Genomic DNA, 20,283 nt, shown 5'->3' with positions numbered 1-20,283 from the left:
TGCCAGGCTTCCCTGTCCTCCACCATCTCCCAGAGTTCGCTCAAACTCATATCCATTGAGTCAATGATGCCATCCAACCATCTCATCTTCTGTCGCCCCCTTTTCCTTCTGCCCTTAATCATTCCCAGCATTCGGGTCTTTTCCATTGAGTCGGTTCTTTGTATCAGGCGGCCAAAGTTTTGGAGCTTCAGCCTCAGCATCGGTCCTTCCAGTGAATATTCAGAGTTGATTTCCTTTAGCATTGACTGGTTTGATCTCCTTGCTGTCCAAGGGACTCTCAAGAGTCTTCTCCAGCACCACAGTTCAAGAGCATCAATTCTTCGACGCTCAGCTGTCTTTAGCTCTTAGCAAAACTCTGAATTAATTCTCCAAGACCCCCATGGGCAGAAGCACCTTTTCATGAGTCCTTCCAAAACTCCCATTCTCCAATATACTGGTCTGCCAGAAACAGTGGTATTGTGGGAAGAAGGAGTGTACAGTATAATATATTAAAAAAAAAAAAAAACTTAGCAATTTAACCTTTGAGGGTACCATAGCACCAGTAATTTTAAACTGTTTAAGGCTGCAGAATTCTTTGTTTGAACAGCTCAGAAGGTACAAAGTAAAGCATATGAAAGCAAGGCTGCTTTGTTCATAATTGAAACTACAGAGTGCTCGAACTTTGCTTTCTCATCTATAAGAGCCCTGAGACATGGGGCATCCCCGGGGTCCCCCAGGGTGTTGCAGGGCCCGACTGGCAAACCAGCAGTCTGGACCAAGGGTTTAGAAGGATGAAGGTTGCACTCATCTTTACAGACTCCCACTAAGTCAGACAGCCTGAGCTAGTTAATAAAATTGCTCTGACAAGAAGATGCTTGTAGGAGTCTGGCTCTCAAAATGGTAGTTTTAAGCGGGATTCAGCAGCTCTGAATGCCATCTTCTTGGCAGTTTTCTGGATCCGATGGTGAATCTCTGGGTCAGGGTTTCCTCTTGGATCTGAGGGAGAAGACATTTTCACAAGGAAAGAGGGACCAGCTCCCTGGTAGAAGGAAGTGCAGATAAGCCCAGAGAGGGAGGGATTCTGGCCTTTTGAAGTTACCCAGAGTTTCTTGTCATGTTTATAACCTTAACTCTCCTGTTGATAAGTGTTCAGTAGAGATAAAGCCACCAAACTTGACTTTGCCAAACGGGCAGTTGCTACCTTAAGCAAGCTTTGTTCACTGTAGCAAGAACCTTGATGGGAAGGACTGTTTTTGAACCATTTTTCCATTGCTTTTGAACCTTCCCCTGAGAGGCTGGCTTTGCCTTTGATCTGGGTTAAGGAATGCAGATCCTGATTTCTGTCCATTGAGGTCTGTTTAAGCCCAGACTTAAATTCTTTGATTTCCTTCATCTTCCCATCCTGACTTGGTCCCTGGCACTCCAAGGAAGACCACAAAAATAATAGGATTTTTCTAGCCTAGGCAAGGTGGGGTAGGTGGTATGTGCTAAGGGTAAATTGTATTCCTTAAGCATGAAAGGAGTTCCCATGGGCCTTGAGTAAGTGGCACAGCAAAAAACCTCTGTTTTTGTAGAGAAAGTGGATGTGAATTAGGAGGGAGAAATTCTGGGTGGACATGCTATAAAGATCATGAGAAATGGGAGAGGCTTTCAAGAAAGGGCTGCTCACTGTCCTTCCTGGGGAGTCTGAAGCATGTCAGCCTTGATGACTCCCCAAGCCCTCTTTCTCCCATTCATTCAACTTAATTCGGATATTCAGGCAGTGTTTGTGAAGCCCCTGGCCCGAGACAGTCCCTGTGCCAGTTGTCTGTTGCCAGTGCTGGTGCTCAGATCTCTTTGGAGTCAGGATGGAGGGCTTCCTGAAAGAAGTAACTTGACACCCCATCCTGAAGGAAGAGAAGTTAATCAGAGTGGAGACAGGGAGAGAGTGACAGACAGAGGGAACGGTGTGGCTGAAGCCCCAGCGATGAGAGAATGAAGGGTGCTTGAAGAGCAGAAAGAAGTTCGTTGCTGCCAGACAGAGAAGAGCGTGGCGGGAGAGAGGATGTCCCTCAGCAGAGGTGGGGCATGGCAGGAATGATGACGCAGGAGTTGGGGAGGAAATTGGACCTCGAGAGCCATGCTGTGCGTTTGAGCCTAGGACAGTCTGGTCCTCCCCTGTCCTCTCCCTGAATATTCCTCCACCCCACCGTTGCATGGCATGGGGTTCAGCAAGGCTGTTAACAGGTAGAATCTTCTTTGAGGGACTGGAGCAAGAAATGGCTGTGGAACCCTCCTCTGGCTACCTGTGGTCCTTAGAAATGTAGTCACATGAAGTGCACGTGGTTCTCAAACATCTGTCCTTCCCCCACCTCCCACCTGGACCTGAATGATGACTCAATTTTTAGACTCGTCAGAAAGGCTTCAGCATAAGGGACTGAGCTTAACTTGGGGTTGGGGGTGACAGTGACGGGTGGTTAGTTTGTTGACAAGTCAAGCATTAAACTTGATTACCAGCTTTTAATCTGTGCATTTATAAATGTTTTAATTATACAAGGAATATATTCTTTATACAGTGAATATATTCTTTGTACATAATGAATGAATTATACAATGAATATATTCTTTCTATGAAGGCTTTAATGAGAATAAGTGTTTGGTTTAAAAAAAAAAAAAAAAGGTCCCTCTTCGCTTTCCCACGTTGTTCTGAACTGAATCCTTCCTGGCCTTTTCCTGTATATTTAGATGGGAGCTTTGGATCCCTATTAATCTGCTATTTGCCCTTTTTGTTTCCTTAACTCAACAGTATATCCTAGAGATCTACATTGATACATACGGACCTGCTTCTGTGTTTGCAACTTGCAATATTAAAGAATGTTGATGAACTATCATTTGTTTGTGTCCTAGCTGATGAGCCTTTAGCCTGCTTCCAGTTCTTCTCTGTCTCAAACAGTGCTGTTGCGAACATCCAACATGTACTTTGCGAACAGTAATAGAGGTGGAATTACCAGATCAAAAGTTACATTCACTTTATCTTTTAATCATCTTTTTAGAAAGATAATCCAAAAAGATAATTTTCTGATTTTCTACAGCAAACATATGTAACTTTTGTAACTATGCCCACAAGTATTTGTAGTTAATCTTTGCCTCTTTTTAAGAAGAGATTACTGGAGTCTATGACTAAAAAAAAAAAAATCTCTGTATGAAAATAGACAGCGTATTATGAGGTGGTTGAAATTGCCTTGGTTTACTTCGTTGAGAAAGTATCTGCTCTTAAGTCTTTTGTTAACATTGTAAGTTTACCTTGAGGATACATACTCGGGCACACGCACACAAGTATACACACATTTATTCACTTGTGTTCCTTCCTTTAATAATGGAAGTGACCCAGCGAGGTAATCCAGATCCCCACCATGGCCATGGGCGTAAGCCCTCCTGTGACACTTTATGCTGTGATGATTTACCCTCAGGACTACACTCTGCATTCAGCATCCAGACCACACCATCATCTTTTCAATAAAACCACTGTCCTTGGAAATGTCCGAAGACTCTGAACTTAACATGTGGTGGGCAGGGAGGTGGGCTGGAGCGGGAAAGAGAGAAATGAGAAACAAGGGTCTCGGAGGCTGAAGCGGGTTGTCAAAGAGGAGCTCTTCTCCACTGCATCCCATACAAAAGCCAAGCGTTCATAGCTGTTGGCAGGGCTGCATCCATGGCTGACCATCGTGGGGGCTGACTCTTCTAACCAACGCAATCCTGTGCATCAAGCGACTACACGTGATCCAAATGGCAGGCTGAGTGACCGTTTCCCTCTCTCTTTGCTTCTGCTCCCCAAACCTGGGGACTCCCCAATTGCAGAACTTCCTTCGTTGCCAAAACAACAAGACCAACTACAATTTGGTGTGCGAGACACTGCAGTTTCTGGACTGTATTTGTGGAAGCACCACCGGGGGTCTTGGTCTTCTGGGACTCTATATCAACGAAAAGAACGTGGCCCTCATCAACCAAACCCTGGAAAGTTTGACCGAATACTGTCAAGGACCTTGCCATGAGAATCAGGTAATCCCATTTTTCTTTGAGGAGGTGGGGGAAAAGAAAAAAAGGTGTATCATTTTGAAGCCTTGATGACATGGACTAGTTGAGAAGTCACATAGCGTCTGGCTGTAGACCTTGGGAGTCAGGAGAACCAGAGGCCTCTGTCCAGCAGCGAGGAAGGAGCCACTGGACTTTATTATGTTTCAGGATGTGACCTGATCCCAGGCATCAGCGGGCATCCTGGTCTAGGCCCAACTTGATTTGGTTTGAATGGCCCAGCTCTTAACTTTGCTGGGAATACATGGTAAAGTTGGAGGTAAATGAGTAAGACCAGAAGACTGGGCTCTATTTCAGATATTAGGGAAGACACATAAAGGGACCACCTCACAGAAGGAGGTTTTAACTTAACTAGAAAGAAGAGCCTTCCTGGACATGAGACCATTTGAAAATAATATGAGGAAAACATACGGTTGACGTTCAGAGACAAGAAAGACCCGTTAGCGTTTTTTAAAAATAATTTGTTTCCTTATTTACCTTTGGTTGTGCTGGGTCTTCACTGCTGCAAGGGCTTTCTCTGGGTGCTGCGAGGCGGGCTGCGCTCCAGGTGCAGTGGGCAGGCTTGTCATGGCGGTGGCCTCCCTTGGTGCGGAGCACAGGCCCTAGGCGTGCAGGCTCAGGAGTTGCAACTCCCGGGCTCTAGAGCGCAGGCTCAGCAGTTGTGGCACATGGGCCCAGTTGCCCTGCAGCATGTGGGATCTTCCTGGATCAGGGATTGAACCCATGTCTCCTGCATTGGCAGGTGGATTCTTTACCACTGAGCCACCAGGGAAGCCCAGGACCCACTGGTGCCTCTCAAGATGTATATTTTTGGAGTGGAACCCAGTAGAGTCATTGCTTATCCATGACATCGTATAGATTCTGTGAGGTTTTGCACTGACGCTAGAATGAGTATGGTTTTTAACTCAAATTCTAGCTGTGTCCTAGTTGGAGGGGATAGGCCAGTGCTTAAAATAGCCCATGATAAATGCAGTGGCCAGGGCAGGTATGACATGCTGTGTTACTTGGGAACCAAGGCCAGAACCTTGGCTCAGAAGAGAAGCCTGGCTTACGAGAGGGACCACTCGCTGTATATTGAGAATCTGATCATAGTTGTCCATGACTTTGAGGCTGGCATTTGGTTAGATCCACCTTCCTTTCCAGGTTTCCTGATGAGACAGATGGTATAGTCTGAGTTAAAGTGAAAAGAAACAAACAAACAAAAAATTATAACAGGCTTGGGGGGAGAGGTTTTATCTGACATCTAAGTGAATTTCCTTATAACCTCAAGTTGGCTTTTCTGCCAAACTGAGGTCTGTGCAAAGGACCATACTGGTATGAATTCTGCTGCAATTGGGGATCTTACCTGGGGGAAGGTGATTAATTCTGATATTACGTGAATTAAAACTTGCTTTCCAAGCTCGAGCCTGAAGCAAAAGTGTGCGATACGAAAACCGAGTGATGTAGAGAGAATGGAACACACCTTTCAAGGGGAAACCGGTGCTCAGAACCCAGAATCAGTCACACACCATATTTTCCCTTAAGAACAAAAGCCCACTGCGCTGTTTGGATTAGATGCGGCCAATTTATCAGTTACAGCGCATGGGGACTTTCCTACTGTTTACTGTTAATTCTGAAACTAGAGATTTTCATCTGTCTTTTATTTTTACCACTTTCTCACGGAAAACTTGCTGCCCTCCCCTAGAGACATGACTGGGAGTGGCAAACCTTGTGTTGAAATAGCATTTCAGCCTGTTGGCCTTTGACGTCTGATGTATGACCAGCCTTGTGCCAATGTCTGCATGTGTCTCTTTTCTCAGAACTGCATAGCCACCCATGAGTCCAATGGCATCGACATCATCACAGCCCTGATCCTCAATGACATCAACCCTCTGGGAAAGAAGAGGATGGACCTTGTGTTAGAGCTGAAGGCAAGTAGGAATTGAAAGCAGAAAAACAGTAGCATTTGGAAACTCTGCTGTGTGTTGCCTGTGCACGTGACGAGGTCACTGCTGTGAAACTAAATCCTGAAGACAGTTGTTTTAAACTCAATGAATGATCCACATTGCAAGTTCTGAGTAAAAGGCAGAACTTCGGTTTTTCCCTTCCAAATAAGGTCTTGGGAGAGGATATCAGTTTTTCCACTCACAGGTCACATGGAATGGGAACTCACACCCAAAACTAAGAAGCAAATTCAAACAGACTCTGAGAACTAACAACCTGATTCTGAAAGATGAAAACAGAGAAACAGTGGAAACTCCATTCCCTCTGTGGTCTCTCATTTCCCCTCCCCTCATTGAGGAAAAGGGCCAGTTGAAGAATAGTACCACTAAAACTATCGAGGACCAAAAAAAATTATTGTATGTTGATAGTATCAGGGAACACCTTTTTCTGTTTCGTGATTGATTTAGCAGAAGGGAGCTTCATCGATGCTGGGTTAACATAAGGAAAGTTAAACCGGCCAGTATTGTGCCTCCTGGCATCTGATGAGTTTCTTTGCATCCTATACAAACAGATGACTGATGTAGAAGCACCTTTGACATGCTCACTCCCTCTGATACCAAAATAGTTTTATGGGGTGAAAGCAGTCGCTTCAAGATGCTTAAGCCACTGGGTTTACAAGCCAGCTTGTTGAATATTTTAGAAGCTGATGGACTACTCCTGATGTTGATTTCTTGAATGTACAAGAAAATTAATTAAAAATAAAGTAAAAACAAAAGAACAAAAAACCCTCACTCCTGTCTTAGGGGTTCCGAAGATTCTCTGAGTCCAAAGTTTTACTTTTGAGAATTGGACTTGCAACCCAGCCTGGTGTCTGCAGTGTGTTTTGAAACGTTAGCCTCCCTGAGCACATGTCCTTTTTAACTGTTCCCGTGTTGGGGCAGGTTGAGATCTGCCCTCCATCTCACCCCCGCATGGAGCACGGGGCACTTTGTCACTGTCATGGGAGAGCCTGGACCTACGAAAAGCCAGTCTGTATCTATGGCATCAGTGGTGCCAGGGGAAAGGTCGTTAGGGAAGGTGGTAACACAGAAGCCCGCAGGAATCACCCAGCTATTTTTATTTTATTTTAATGTTTCTAACTGAGAGTCCACGCTAATAGATAGTTTGGGTCTATCATTTAAATGGATTTGTTTCTTTGGGCTATTTTTAACTCCTGTGACAAATCCTCTTGTCGAAGGATCACCTCATTCAGGCTCATATCCTTGACTACCATTTATCAGGATATATAAGAGGAGAACATGAAATAATCTGAGACCTTCAGGTGCTCCTCGTCAGCATTTCAGTGGCATTTTCAGCTAGTCCAGTAACCTGAAGGTTATTAGAGACATTTCTTCCCTGTGAAAAGCCATCTTTTGATGGCATAACAACGCTATAGAACTGCTGTGATCTGTGCTTGTGGAGAAAAAAAAAAAATACTGCCCCCTCTCACCAAAACAACAGCCTTCGAGTCCAATACATGAAGAAGCGTGTGGATTATCATAGTCCTGGAGCCTAAAAGCTGAGATGTGCAGGGAGTGGTTATGTAAGAAACTTTGAACATAGTGGGAAATGATGGTTTAATATGCATACGGTGATCCCTTGGGTCCCTTTTGTTAACTGGCATTGGCTGTACTCTCGTGATAATATTAGGGGCTATAAGAGCTGATAGTGCTATTTTAGGTCAGGGAAGTATAAGTATTAGTCACTCAGTCATGTTCGATTCTCTGTGATCCCATGGACCGTAGCCCACCAGGCACCTCTGTCCGTGGAATTCTCCAGGCAAGAATACTGGAGTGGGTTGCTGTTTCCTTCCCCCTTAGGTCAGGGAAAGGAAAAAAGCGAAGTCGCTCAGTCATGTCCAGGTCTCCGGCATTGTAGGCAGACGCTTTACCATCTGAGCCACTAGGAAGTCCTTTAGGGAAGGGAGGAATTACCTGAATTGTCAGCCTTCTCTAACCTGCAAGGCTGAATCACAGTGTTAATAACCAAACCCTGCCCCTGAAGGCATCTGGATCTGTGGCTCAGGGGCTTCCTGACCACTCTCATCATCAGGGTCCCAGTGGATCCACCAAGCTCCCTTGTTTAACTGCCCCGTGTCCACTAGGAGTTGGACCGAGTGACTCTAAGGGTAAACTGCAGCAAAACAGATGGGTGCCTCTTTGACCATCATCTGTTCCTGTGGACGTGTTTTTGGGGTCGTAAGTGGCACCTTCTCAGTCTGGTGCAGGTGGTTTTGGATATATCGGGTTGGCCAAAAAGTTTGTTCTGTTTTGTCTGTACGCTCTTACGGAAAACCCCTAACGAACTTTTGGGCCAACCCAACGCTGGACCCACGCCCTCCCATGGAGCGGAACATTTGTCAGGATGCAGCCCCTGATCACCCGTAGTTCAGGCCAGCCACCCCCTGGCAATTCCTCCTCATTTCTTCCTCCCTTGTGTCTCCAATTAGAACAACGCATCCAAGTTGCTCCTGGCCATCATGGAAAGCAGGCATGACAGTGAGAATGCCGAGAGGATCCTCTATAACATGAGGCCCAAGGAACTGGTAAGTCGGACGGCTAAGCCCCTGGCCATGGCGCTGAGCAGCATCAGAGCTTCGTGGGGGCCGGAGCAGAGTATCTACTCCTTGAGCTTTCTTTATGATGCCAACAATCAGAAGTACAAAGAGAACATTTGACTGGGGCCACTGACCAGGGCAGGGAGGTGACCCCTGTATGGAATAGGTGGCCTCTGCCTTCAGCACAGCCCCCAGGGAAAGCCTCCCCAGGCTGTTTTCTTCAGGGAAGGTGGCACCAGGAGGGGTGTGGGAGCCTGGAGTTCACATCCACAGCTCTGCCCTTTTCTGGGTCACCTTGGTGACTCTCTGAGCTCCACTTCCCTGAAAGGAAGAGGATGGTATCAGCTAGTCCAGACAGTTGCTAGGGAGACTAAGCGGATGATTCCTGCAGAGCCCTGTGCGCAGTGCCCGTGCGTGGTAAACTCTTCCGGAACGCACTCATTCATGGCTGCTCTTTGCTGTGGCTTTGTCCAGGGATCAAGAATTCACATCCCTTCTTGGTATCGAGAATCTGGGCAACAGAATAGTGGGTTGTTTTTTTTTTCCTGGTGTGGGGGGGCAGGAGGGCGGTGCTGATATTTTGGGTCTTTTAAAAAAGAAAACACACTTCTTTATTTTGGGGGTGATGTTAACAGCTGGCTGTGACTTCCAGGCCGGGAGTCAGGGCTGTAGACTGCGAGACAGCAACTGGCAGAGATGCTGAACCGAACTGAGGACGGAATTCTCTATTTAGACTTTTTCCCACGCAAATAAACTGTAACTGACAGACCTAAATGAGGGCACTAAAACTGTCCTGCCGCCCGGTGACCCAGTGTGTGCTTGGGGCCGGCTGAAGTCCCTTTATGTGTCCCTTTAAATAAAGTTCACAGCGAGCCCAGCACTTTGATCTCTGAGGCCAGGAGTGAGTTCTCAGCCTGAGACGGAAGTCCTCTCCCAGTTTACGTAAGGGCTTATGTAACTGGGGCTGGGGGTTGGGGAGACTGGGATCTGTCACTCCTGACTGGGCACGGATGACTGAGCAGGGACCCCACTGCAGTTCCCATCAGTCAAGAACACACCGCATCCTGGATGAGGGACATGGCAGCCCCCTGGGTACCACCAGCTTCCAGGTTGCCCCCTTGTGGCTGAACAGCTTCATTCCTGAATTGCAGGGCAGAGTCAAAGGCTTCCTGGAACAAACGCGGTTCTGAGGAGTGCAGCAGAGATAGCCTAATGTCGGGAGCATGTGTGCACATGTGTGTGTGCTCACATACATGTTGTGCGTTCAGGCTCCCACGTCCTGTGCGACACGTTGTCTGTTCAGTGTGTTTTTAAAGAACTGACAGGAAGACAATCTCGGAGAGTGAGGGTGTTGTCTCTACAGTTTTTTCCAGGGCCTGACCTGGTGTCAGCGCAGCAATGTGTGGCCCTCTGCGTGCTTGGTCTCGGACACTGAGAAGTAATTCACAGTATTGTCCTCACGGTGATGCAGGAGGCGGAAACGCCTCTGAGTCGTTAGAGAAAGTGATCAATTTTTAGTGCGAATTAAGTGTTGAAGGCGTTGTGTTCTTTTTCTCTGAATGATTGATTCTTGATAGGTTCCTCTGATAAACGTTGACTGGGCCCTGTTTTGTCCAGGGCGTTGTGCTGGGTTCCTGGGAGGAACTGAGAAAGGGGCAGAACCAGCCCTACCCCCTCACAGGAAGCTGAGGCCAGCAGATGGGAGCAGGAAGGCCGGCACCCAGATGCCCTGGGAAGCATGCTCTGGGCGTGAGAAGATCAAGGTTAAAGCTCAGCTCACTCGTGTGAATTTTGTCACGCCCCTTTGCCTCTCTGAGTCTGCTTCCCCATCCATAATCAAGGGGAATCTTTGACACCTCATAAAGCGTTGATGAGCCTTCATGGTTCTGAAAGAATAGTGCTCGGGCATAGAAAGTGCTGGTAGATGTCATCTGTTAAAGATCTTTTCTTCATGTGGTGCAGGCTGCGAGGGACAGGGAAATATCTGAAGCCAGAAAATAGTTTCATCAGCTATTCCTAAAGGCGAATGGTTTTCTTTTCTGCTTTTCCTGAAATGGCAAAGGTATGGGATGGGGAGAGATGACAGGAGGAGATGAAGAATAGGGCAGGACTGGCTTCTACCCTTCATTTGTATCAGGTTATTGTTTGGGTGCATTTTTTTTTTAGCCACCGTCCCGTTCTAAAGTAGAAGGTCATAACAGGGAACTCTGTTCAATGTTGTGGGGCAGCCTGGAAGGGAAGGGAGTTTGGGAGAGAATGGATACATGTATATATATGGCTGAATCCCTTCTCTGTCCACCTGAAACTATCACAACATTGTTTATTAACTATGAAAAAAAAGTGAAAGTCGCTCAGTCATGTCCGACTCTTTGCGACCCCATGGACTATACAGTCCATGGAATTTTCCGGGCCAGAATACTGGAGTGGGTAGCCTTTCCCTTCTCCAGAGGATCTTCCCAACCCAGGGATCCAATCCAGGTCTTCCACATTGCAGGTGGATTCTTTACCAGTTGAGCCACGAGGGAAACCCAAGAATACTGGAATGGGTAGCCTATCCCTTCTCCAGTGGATCTTCCCGACCCAGGAATCGAACTGGGGTCTTCTGCACTACTGCGGGAGGATTCTTTACCAACTGAGCTATCAGAGAAGCCCATTTATTGGCTATGCCCCAATACAAGATTAAAAGTTAGGAGAAAAAAAGTAGACAGTCATGGATCAGCCACAGGGTGTCTGTTGGTTTAGGGAGAATGAATGGGTTTCCCTCTCCTGTCAGTGGAGGCTGGTTGGCAGTGGCTGCCTGTGATTGTCTTAAGAAGGATTCTGAGGCTGTGTCCACACCTGGAGGAAAAGTGTACTGAGCCTGGTGGGCAGTGTCTGTCCCTGGAGGGGAGACTCCATGCGTGTGCTGTCATTGTCCGTCCTGTATGGGTCTTCCTGAGACAGGGGCTCTGTGCCATGGCCCTTCTTGCAGGTGGAAGTGATCAAGAAAGCCTACATGCAAGGTGAAGTGGAGTTCGAGGATGGTGAGAATGGTGAGGACGGAGCCGCCTCCCCCAGAAACGTGGGGCACAACATCTACATCCTAGCTCATCAGGTGCGACCCTTCCCCAGCCCCCCTGCCCGACAGTCAGTGCCAGCATTCCATGCATGCGCCCTTAAACTTGCTTTTCCTGTAAGTATTCAGCCTGAGGTTGTTTGGGCACGTGGTAACGTGGCTCACGGGTACGGCCAGCCGCCTGACCCCGAGTGCGAGGTCCAGGCTGCTTCCAGTGTTCCATTCCCGCAGGGTCATGTCCTCGGAAACCCCCGCATTTCTTAAAAGCGTTCCCACTGAGCCGTGACACTTGGATAGTTTATGACTGTGTCTCCAGACACTTGAAAGGAGTCTTAGTCTTTTCATAAATATTGATGAGTCTGTCTTAACCGTCTCAAGAAAGAAGCCTCAGCTGCCTGGCCTATCGCACTTGGAAATCTTTGGGAACTTGTCACTCTGCCTTGTCTTTGTTTGCCTTTCGGGGGATGGAGTAATACTTCCTACCCTGGCACCAGAATGCCCTGTTTCGTAACTCGCTTCCCAAGTGGCTGGGCTTCTGAAGACACTTCCTGTTTCTGGAGGTTGACGTGCTTGGAGCGGGCTGAGGTGTGTGGGCAGCCAGGAACTCGGCTGCAGGCTGGTGCTTCTGGTCCCCTCCACCTCTCTTAGGTGGAGGCGTTTGATAGAAAACAGTGATGGGATTGGGCTGGAGGTTGATAAGTCCTTGCTCCTTGTCTCCTCCATTCCTAGCATTTAATTTAGGCCTTGGGAGTTTGGGAAGGTTACATGCACACTGCTATGTTTAAGATGGATAACCAACAAGTACCTACTGTATAGTAGTTGGAACTCTGCTCGGTGTTACGTGGCAGCCTGGATGGGTGGGGGATTTAGGGAAGAATGGATACATGTGTATATATGGCTGAGTCCCTTCGCCATTCACCTGAAACTATCACAGTATTGTTAACTGGCTATAACCCAATGCAAAATAAAAAGTTTAAGGTTTAAAAAAAATTATATGCCCAAATCAGCTTACTCAGTTTTAATGAGCAAGTACATATTGATAATGAAATGATTTAAGCTTCAAAAAACATGGTAATGTAGCCCCTGTGAGCTTTCAGGGCGTTCCTTAAGGAGGCTCTGTGGGGTTGGATAGAAAACCCCACCTTCCTCCTGCCTGGCCAAGGAAACCAGGGCAAAGTGGGCCCTTGAGTGGACATGCGCTCTTCACCCCACTCTGCCAGGCTCCCAAAATAGCTGCCGTGCAGAGCGAGCCTCAGTGGGGCACATGGGGCCCTGCCTTCGCCCTCCAGCTTCTGCTTGTTCCCTTGCATCTTTTCCCCCCAGAGCTAGAAGGCAGCTGTGTGTTGCTGTTGCAAACAGAACTGACTCCCCTGTCTGCACTTGTGTTCTAGTTGGCTCGACATAACAAAGAGCTTCAGACCATGCTGAAACCCGGCGGCCAGGTGGATGGAGACGAAGCTCTGGAGTTTTATGCCAAGCACACGGCCCAGATAGAGGTAAAGGCCGGGTACACTTGGGACCCAGGCTCGCGTCGAGGGCCTCCACAGTGGGTGCCCTGAGCTGGGGCTGGCGTGCGGTCACTGGTCTGAGTGGTAAACAGGTGGTGAGAAGCTACAGTGCACCAAGACCCGCACTCAATGCTCAAAGCCTGGGACAGCCAAGGTAGTGGGGGAGTAGACACCAAGCAAGGCCACGCAAGGAGACGCGCTGTGAATTCAGAAAAGGGCGTGAGGACGACCAGAAGGTATCATGAGATGGTACCACAGAAGGACCTGCTGGCGGCCTCTTCTGAAGAGTGTCACCCAGCGCAGACCTTCTGAAGGATGGGAATGAAGGGGCACAGCCAGGAGGCTAGAGTTTGGCAGGCCCCGAGGTGGGAGGTGAAGGTGAAGAGGTGGGGCTTAGGGAGCGGGAGTGAGAAAACACTGGATCAGAGAGGAAAGAGACAGCCCCAGGTCCTGCAGGACCGAGTCCGGTGTTGGCGGGAGGAGTCTGGACTTCAACCTCAGAGCTCCACCGAGGAGTAATACGACCAGATCTGCACTTGAAAACACATACACACACCCGCAAGAAAGAAATCATCTCCATTTTGCAGATGGGACAACACTGAGAAGGGACTCAGAGGTTGCGTCACTCAGCGAGAGGTCCAGTTCTCAGTGTCAGGGCTGACATTTTCATCCACGTCTGGCTGACCCGGAGCCCATGGGTGTTTTTAATGTTCCTTGCGTTGTCTCCTGGGGGCTGAGAGGGCCCAGACCTGCACCCGCAAGATTCAGGCAGTAAGGGATGGTGTGTCCTGATCAGCTAATGAGGAAATGCAGAAATACAGTATCAGTGTCAGAGCAAGGATTTTGAAAGACTAGCAGACTCCTTTGGGCCATGTGAGACTTGCAGGATAGAGACATGTCAGAGGATAATCATACCCACGGTCTGGGGTCTCACAGCTGTCCTCATAAAATGCGTCATTTCACCCATCGGTTGACCGTGACAGTGTGTATGAGCACGTAATCCCAATAGATTGTTCATGACCAGAAGTTTGTTCTCTGGAGCCCTTAGAAGACAAGCTTCAGGTATTTGCAGTGTGGAATGTCAGAGGGGAAGGAACCTTGGAAATGGTCTGGTTGAGCTCCTTGGTTCACCATCAAGCTGACATTTGATCAGGTGCAGAGGTGTTAACAAGGTCACCCACTCTGCTAGAGGTGGAGAAGGGCTGGGATGGATTTTGATTTCCAGCTGTACGTTGAGTGAAAGAGAGGCATGAATCGATCTTGAATAATGGAGAGAAATGGCCAGGCAGGGCGGCCTGAGCTCTTGAAATCCTGTTCCTGGGCAGCTGCTCATACCGTCCAGTCTCGCAGGACACAGAGAGTGCTGTCATTCCCAGGCTTCCGCAGACCCGCATCCCAGCACTCGGGTCACACCATGCAGGTCGCCCTGAAATCTGAGCATCTGTTCTTGCCAGGAGACCACCTGTTCCTCCATTGTCTCGTCTCAGATCGTGTTCCTTCCGTGTAAGGGGGCTGATCCAGAGCCCCCCTGATGATATAAAGCAGGAGGGCCGTGGGGGACTGCAGACTGTATCCACCCGCTTTACCAACACCCGCCCCCCCAATCCCAGTTAACGAGGTTGGCTTATGCACCAGACTTGGTAACATGATCTCCAGTTTGATTTGGAAACCACTGGTCTCCAGACGACATCTCCGAGGATTCAGGGAGGCCGGGCTGTGGGAACCTGCCTCCTTTCGGAGTTTCCCACTGCAGCTTGACCTGAGTCATCTCTCCTGCTGCGCTGGGAAAAAAATCACTGGGAGACTGGGAACCAGAACTTCTCAGAGAGGGTGTGGCTCTGGGCCTCACCTGACTTGTCCAGCCCCTGGGGAGGAAGGACACAGGGAGGCCCTGCCCCTCTAGTACTGCAGCCTGAACCCCTTTGAAATCTCTGGCCCCCTGGGACTACGACTCAACGCAATGTTGAAAAATTTGAACAGTCTCCCCCAGACAAACTCTCTGGGGACTAAACCTGTCTAGGAAGAGCATGGGGAATATCTGTGAAGCATCCACCCCAGGAATCCGCAAAGCTAGTTAAAAGAACAATGAGCGTGATACCAATATTAAAAGAGTCTCATTTTAGGCATCACACATGTTGGATGCTCAGAGGTCACTGCATCTGTGAAAACCGAAGATCTCCTTTTTGAGTTCCTATCTAGGGAAGAGAACCCACCTTTGCAATCTGAGAAAGGCTCTTAGGTGAGATTGGTCCCATGACCTAGCACTACATGGTACAGTGGGATCACCACTAGCTGTGTTTGGCTGTTTACATTAAAATTAAATAAAATTAAATACTAAGCTCCAGTCCTCAGTTGTGCTAGCCACATGTGCTAGTCCTCAGTGCCCGTATGTGAGTAGGGACTCTGCTTTCAAAGGGGCAGACACACAGTTGTGGCATCATTTCATCATTCCCGTTTTCCTCATTCCAGAAAGTTCTGTTGGACACCTGCAGCCCCAAGCCTCCTATGAATCTGTACATAGAACACACTTTAAATTGTTCCAGATTAAACTTCATCACAGTACAATTCATGGGTCTGAGGTTAGAAAAATATTTTGACTTTCCAAAACGGTTTTATGCATAAATCTAAGAGATACAGCCTAGTCCGGGAGTTACAGAATCCAAGAAGACTCCGGGTCAGGTCTGTGTTATGCTTGATCTTTCATTCTGAGATGGGACTTCCTGGTGGTCCAGTGGTTAAGAGTCCAGTCTTCCGATGCAGGGGGCGTGGTTTCAATCCCTGGTCAAGGAACTGAGATCCCACATGCCATGTGGTATGGATAAAAAAGAAAAAAGAAAAAATCTAGGCTGAATACTGAGCCTGTGCCTGTGCCAAGTGCTCAGGAAAGGCTTTTTGATAATTTTAACCTCCGTTTTTTCACCCTAGATTGTCAGATTAGACCGAACCATGGAGCAGATTGTCTTCCCCGTGCCCAGTATATGTGAATTCCTAACCAAAGAGTCAAAACTACGGATATACTACACCACAGAGAGGGACGAGCAGGGCAGCAAGATCAACGACTTCTTCCTGCGGTCCGAGGACCTCTTCAATGAGATGAACTGGCAGAAGAAGCTCAGAGGTGGGTCAGCGCCTCCAGGTGCTGTGGAATTGTGTGGTTCTGCAGGTCTTGCACACTGGGGTTCGATGGTGAGTGCGTGGACCTCCTCGTAGGAGCAGAGCTGGTGGGGCTCAGGATTCTGTCCCCCTCTCAGCACCAGGACCACCCAGGCACCTTGGGAGCTAGTAAGTGGGCTCCAGCCTCTGAGAGGTGCTAAAAAGGCTTCCTTCCAGCTGCCTTTGACCTGATTTGACTGGAGAGCTCCCAGAAGGACTTAAAATGCTCCTATTTTGATAGAGAAAATTAAAGGGATGGAGAACAGACAGGCCTGCTGCTCACAGGATGACACATTTGAGCAGTAGGTTGAGCCTACCTGAGAGCTCGTTGACCAGCCCACGTGCTCGGAAGACACAGGTCTTCCCCCTTTTATAGGGCAGTTCAGATTGTACACCCTAGCGTCATTTTATAGGCAGTGGAATCACTGGCCACAGAAGATGAGTCATTGCTCACCAGCGAGTCCCATTGCGGGGCCCAGCCAGGCTGGCTACATTTCCTCGTCTAAACAGGGCTGCCCTGGCTGGCTTCTCTGCGGCCAGTTTTCATTAGAGTTTTAGTGTGATCCTTCACTGCTGACAGTACGCTGGGCACCAGCTGTTGTGACCAGCTTAGAAAGGATGCTGCTTCATTCCTGTCATTAGTCAGGAGCTAGGGTTTGTATTTGAAACCCTGGATTCCAGCTACCCCTGTGATCACTCCAGCTCCTGCTGAGGGGCAGGGCTGTGGGAAGGGAAACGGGGCTGGAGGTCAGGTTCTGGGTGCTCTCCTCGTCCTCCCTCATCGGCCTGAGCCAGCACAGACCTGCCTCCTTTGCTGCCGCCCCTGCTCTGCTCTGCTCCACTCCCTGTCTCCCTGGAATCGGTTAGTCGCAGAAGGCGTTGTGCAAGCAGGCTGCCCGCCAGGCGCTGGTCTCACCCCACCCCTACTCCATTCTCTCTCATCTCTAAGGGACACCTCATCGACCAGCACTTTAAAGCACGGTCATATGTTTTGCTGAACCAACCCATTTGTCACCCAGCCCCACGCGAGGTGTCTAGCTCACCTTTAACAGAGCAGCATGCGTGTCCTCCATGGTGTGGACCTCATAACGCTTCGTGGACAGGTGGCCCCACTATCAGTATGTTCTTGTAGCCACCGTGGGCTCCATCCAAGCTCCTATAGCTCAAGCATCGTGAGTCGTGTTGAACATCCTCGCAGCACCGTGCTCATACAGTCAGATAAGAAAGATACCCAAAAAAGGTTGACAGAGACCCTATATGTATGCTTGTCTTCTCAGCTATGGCTTTCAATAGAAGGGAACTTCCTCTTATTTGTTGATTTTGCTCTTCATTGAAATAGTCCATGATTCCAATTTTAGGTGATGATCCCGAATTCATGGTTTGGTTCATCCAGACCTCCATGATAGTTATTGAAACGGTGGTTTTGGACTTCCCTGGTGGTGTGTTGGATAGGAATCTATCTGGCAATGCAGGGGACGTGGGTGGATCCCTGGTCTGGGAAGATTCCACATGTGCGGAGCATCTACGCCCACGTGCCACAGCTACTGAGTCCACGCTCTGGAGCCTGCAGGCCACAATTTCCGAGCCCACGTGCCACAAGTGGAACTTGAGTGCCCAGAGCCTGTGACTTGCTGCTAAAACAGCCAGATGCTGTTCTGTCGCGAGCTTCTGAAACCTGCAACAAGAGAAGCCACCACGAAGAGTAGCCCCCACTTGCTGCAAGTAGAGAAAGCCCACGTGCAGCAACGAAGACTCAGCACAACCATAAACACATGAATTTTAAAAAATGATTTTACCCTTTCTAACTCTTCACGACCCCATGGACTGCAGCCCACCAGGCTCCTCCGTCCATGGGATTTTCCAGGCAAGAGGAGTGGGGTGCCATCGCCTTCTCCATATATATAGGTCTACTAAGTGCAGGCAGACCCGTTAACCTGTGAGCCACAAGGGAAGCCCAATATATAGGTCTGCTAAGTACTGATACTAAGACTGGTCAGATATACTCATTCTCTCTGAATTGTGTTATCTAATAGGTATAGAAAATAGGCTCTCCAGGGGGCTTAAGAATTGAAAGAAAGATTTTCACCTTTTATGATGAGGTGAGAGACCTTGTCATCCCTCTTTCTGAGATGTTGTCTTCAGCCTGGCAGAGTAGGAAGACCTCAGCTGCAAGAGATGGGATCTCTGAATTCATTCTCCTTCCATCACCCACTGGCTTTGTGACCTGGGCAGGTGACTGAACCTCTTCTAGGCCCTCCCCTATAAAGTGGGGAATTAAGACTGCCCAACGGATTGATTGGTCAAGGAATGGCCAGCTCATCATTCCAAGATTTCTATTGCTTTGTAGCTAATACCTTCTCTTATTTGGTCTGTCTTTGTTTCAAAAGCAGTTTTTGTTTCAGTGAAGCTTAAACACAGCTATAGTTGTCAACTGAGAGATTTTAATTGGCCTCATAGCTCTGCTGGTAAGAGAAAAATTGAAAGTAATAACTGAATTAAACATGATTTGCATATTTAGGAAGAGGAGAAATGTACTCATTAGAAGTGCAATTAAAATGAAATACATTTTCCCCTCTAAGTAGCTTATTTCTCTTCTGATGTGTCTGCAGAAAAGAGTTCTCTGGCTTGTCTATGAAGCTGCTTTACCTTTTCCTGAAAGTGTCTCCGGGAATCATCTATGCCTTGGAGAATCTGTAGCTGGGGCTCAGATACGCAGGGAGGTGTGTCTGAGACACGTGTTGCTTCATCTTTTCTTCTGCAAGTATTAAGATACTTAGTTCCTATACTCTCTTGAAACCTTCCCTGCTTTACTCAAAAGACACACACACACACACACACACACACACTCTTGTGTGCATTCACATCCTCCATCCACTGTGCCTCTCTGATATCTTCTTCTGGCCCCAGGGATGAGAAAACTCTGGGCTAAGAAAGCTAGAAGGTAGTGAAAGGAAATTGAGGCAGAGCTGCAAAGGCCAGCACTTTGTTACTTGGTGTTACGTGGTGTCTTGCCATTCAGGCACTCGGTCCTGTCTGACTCTTTGCCACTCCATGGACTGCAACACACCAGGCTTCCCTGTCTTCCACCCTCATGGTTTTTACATTCATTGGAATAGAGTGGGAAATTCCATTGCTGTATATGCACATGGAGTCTGTGTCCTCAGCAAGCCCAGTTCCTTAAAAAGAAGACAAACTAGGATAAGGGGGTTAGCAGGAGATGCCCTGGGTGCAGTTACTTGGATCGCCTGCCCTTCTAGGATCATGGGACCCTGTCTTCTTGCACCTGGGTAGATTCCCAGTTGACTTGAAGGGTCGAATATTTGTTCATATTCAGAGTGACACCACAATTAAAGTACGGTGTTAGCCTTATAAAAGTCAGACTTGTGAAAACTATATGCCGGAGTTGAGGAGCATTTATTACAGTCATGTTAAAGCATCAAACAGTGGCTATTCTTAGACTTGGTTCAGGTTGAGAGCTCCCCCTGAAGAGAATCCTGGCTTAACCCTCACTGATCTCTGCCGTTTCCTGCCTTTTTGTCTTTTCACTTCTTATTAGTCTGTTACCCATACACTGATGGGGAGAGGATGTTATAAATTCCCGTGTTCCCATCAGTCAGCCCTTGGCCATCCTTGCCATTGTTTCTTCTGTGCTGTTCAGAGTTTTCATATTCAGATCAGGAATGGGCTTCAGTCCCAGAAAAAACACCAACAGTTATTGTCTCCAGAGCAAGTGGTTTCTCATCTTAAATTTGCTTCAGCAATTATTAATAGCTTATAAAATAAAACAAACTCCGGGAAATGGGGTTGACTGATTACTGGTCGGCTCCTCTACTAAATAAATGGTGACATGAGCCCTTTAACTCTGTCCTTGTCACTGAGCCCAAGGGTCTCTGAGCTGAGGGGATGAGATTGCCACAGCTTCCATCCTCGGCTGGGCCTCAGTTTCCCTCATTTATCAAATGAGAGATGTTAAACCAGATGCTGCTTATGGCTCCAAA

At 48.1% G+C, this 20,283-nt stretch overlaps 1 protein-coding gene across 6 annotated transcripts in view; it reads left to right on the top strand.

Annotated features, from left to right (window-relative positions):
* The window catches only part of ITPR1 (inositol 1,4,5-trisphosphate receptor type 1), a 350,791-nt gene that overhangs the window by 273,897 nt on the left and 56,611 nt on the right, over positions 1 to 20,283 (top strand). For all 6 annotated transcript variants that reach the window (XM_013973556.2, XM_018066872.1, XM_013973555.2 and 3 more), the window contains 6 exons: positions 3,817 to 4,017; positions 5,850 to 5,960; positions 8,462 to 8,557; positions 11,541 to 11,663; positions 13,016 to 13,120; positions 16,058 to 16,250. In XM_013973556.2, the coding sequence (XP_013829010.1) occupies positions 3,817 to 4,017; positions 5,850 to 5,960; positions 8,462 to 8,557; positions 11,541 to 11,663; positions 13,016 to 13,120; positions 16,058 to 16,250 (829 nt within the window). The remainder of the gene's footprint in view (positions 1 to 3,816; positions 4,018 to 5,849; positions 5,961 to 8,461; positions 8,558 to 11,540; positions 11,664 to 13,015; positions 13,121 to 16,057; positions 16,251 to 20,283) is intronic.

The sequence above is a fragment of the Capra hircus genome, chromosome 22 (assembly GCF_001704415.2).
Source record: "Capra hircus breed San Clemente chromosome 22, ASM170441v1, whole genome shotgun sequence".
NCBI lineage: Eukaryota > Metazoa > Chordata > Mammalia > Artiodactyla > Bovidae > Capra > Capra hircus.
This window is presented reverse-complemented; position numbering and strand designations above follow the sequence as displayed.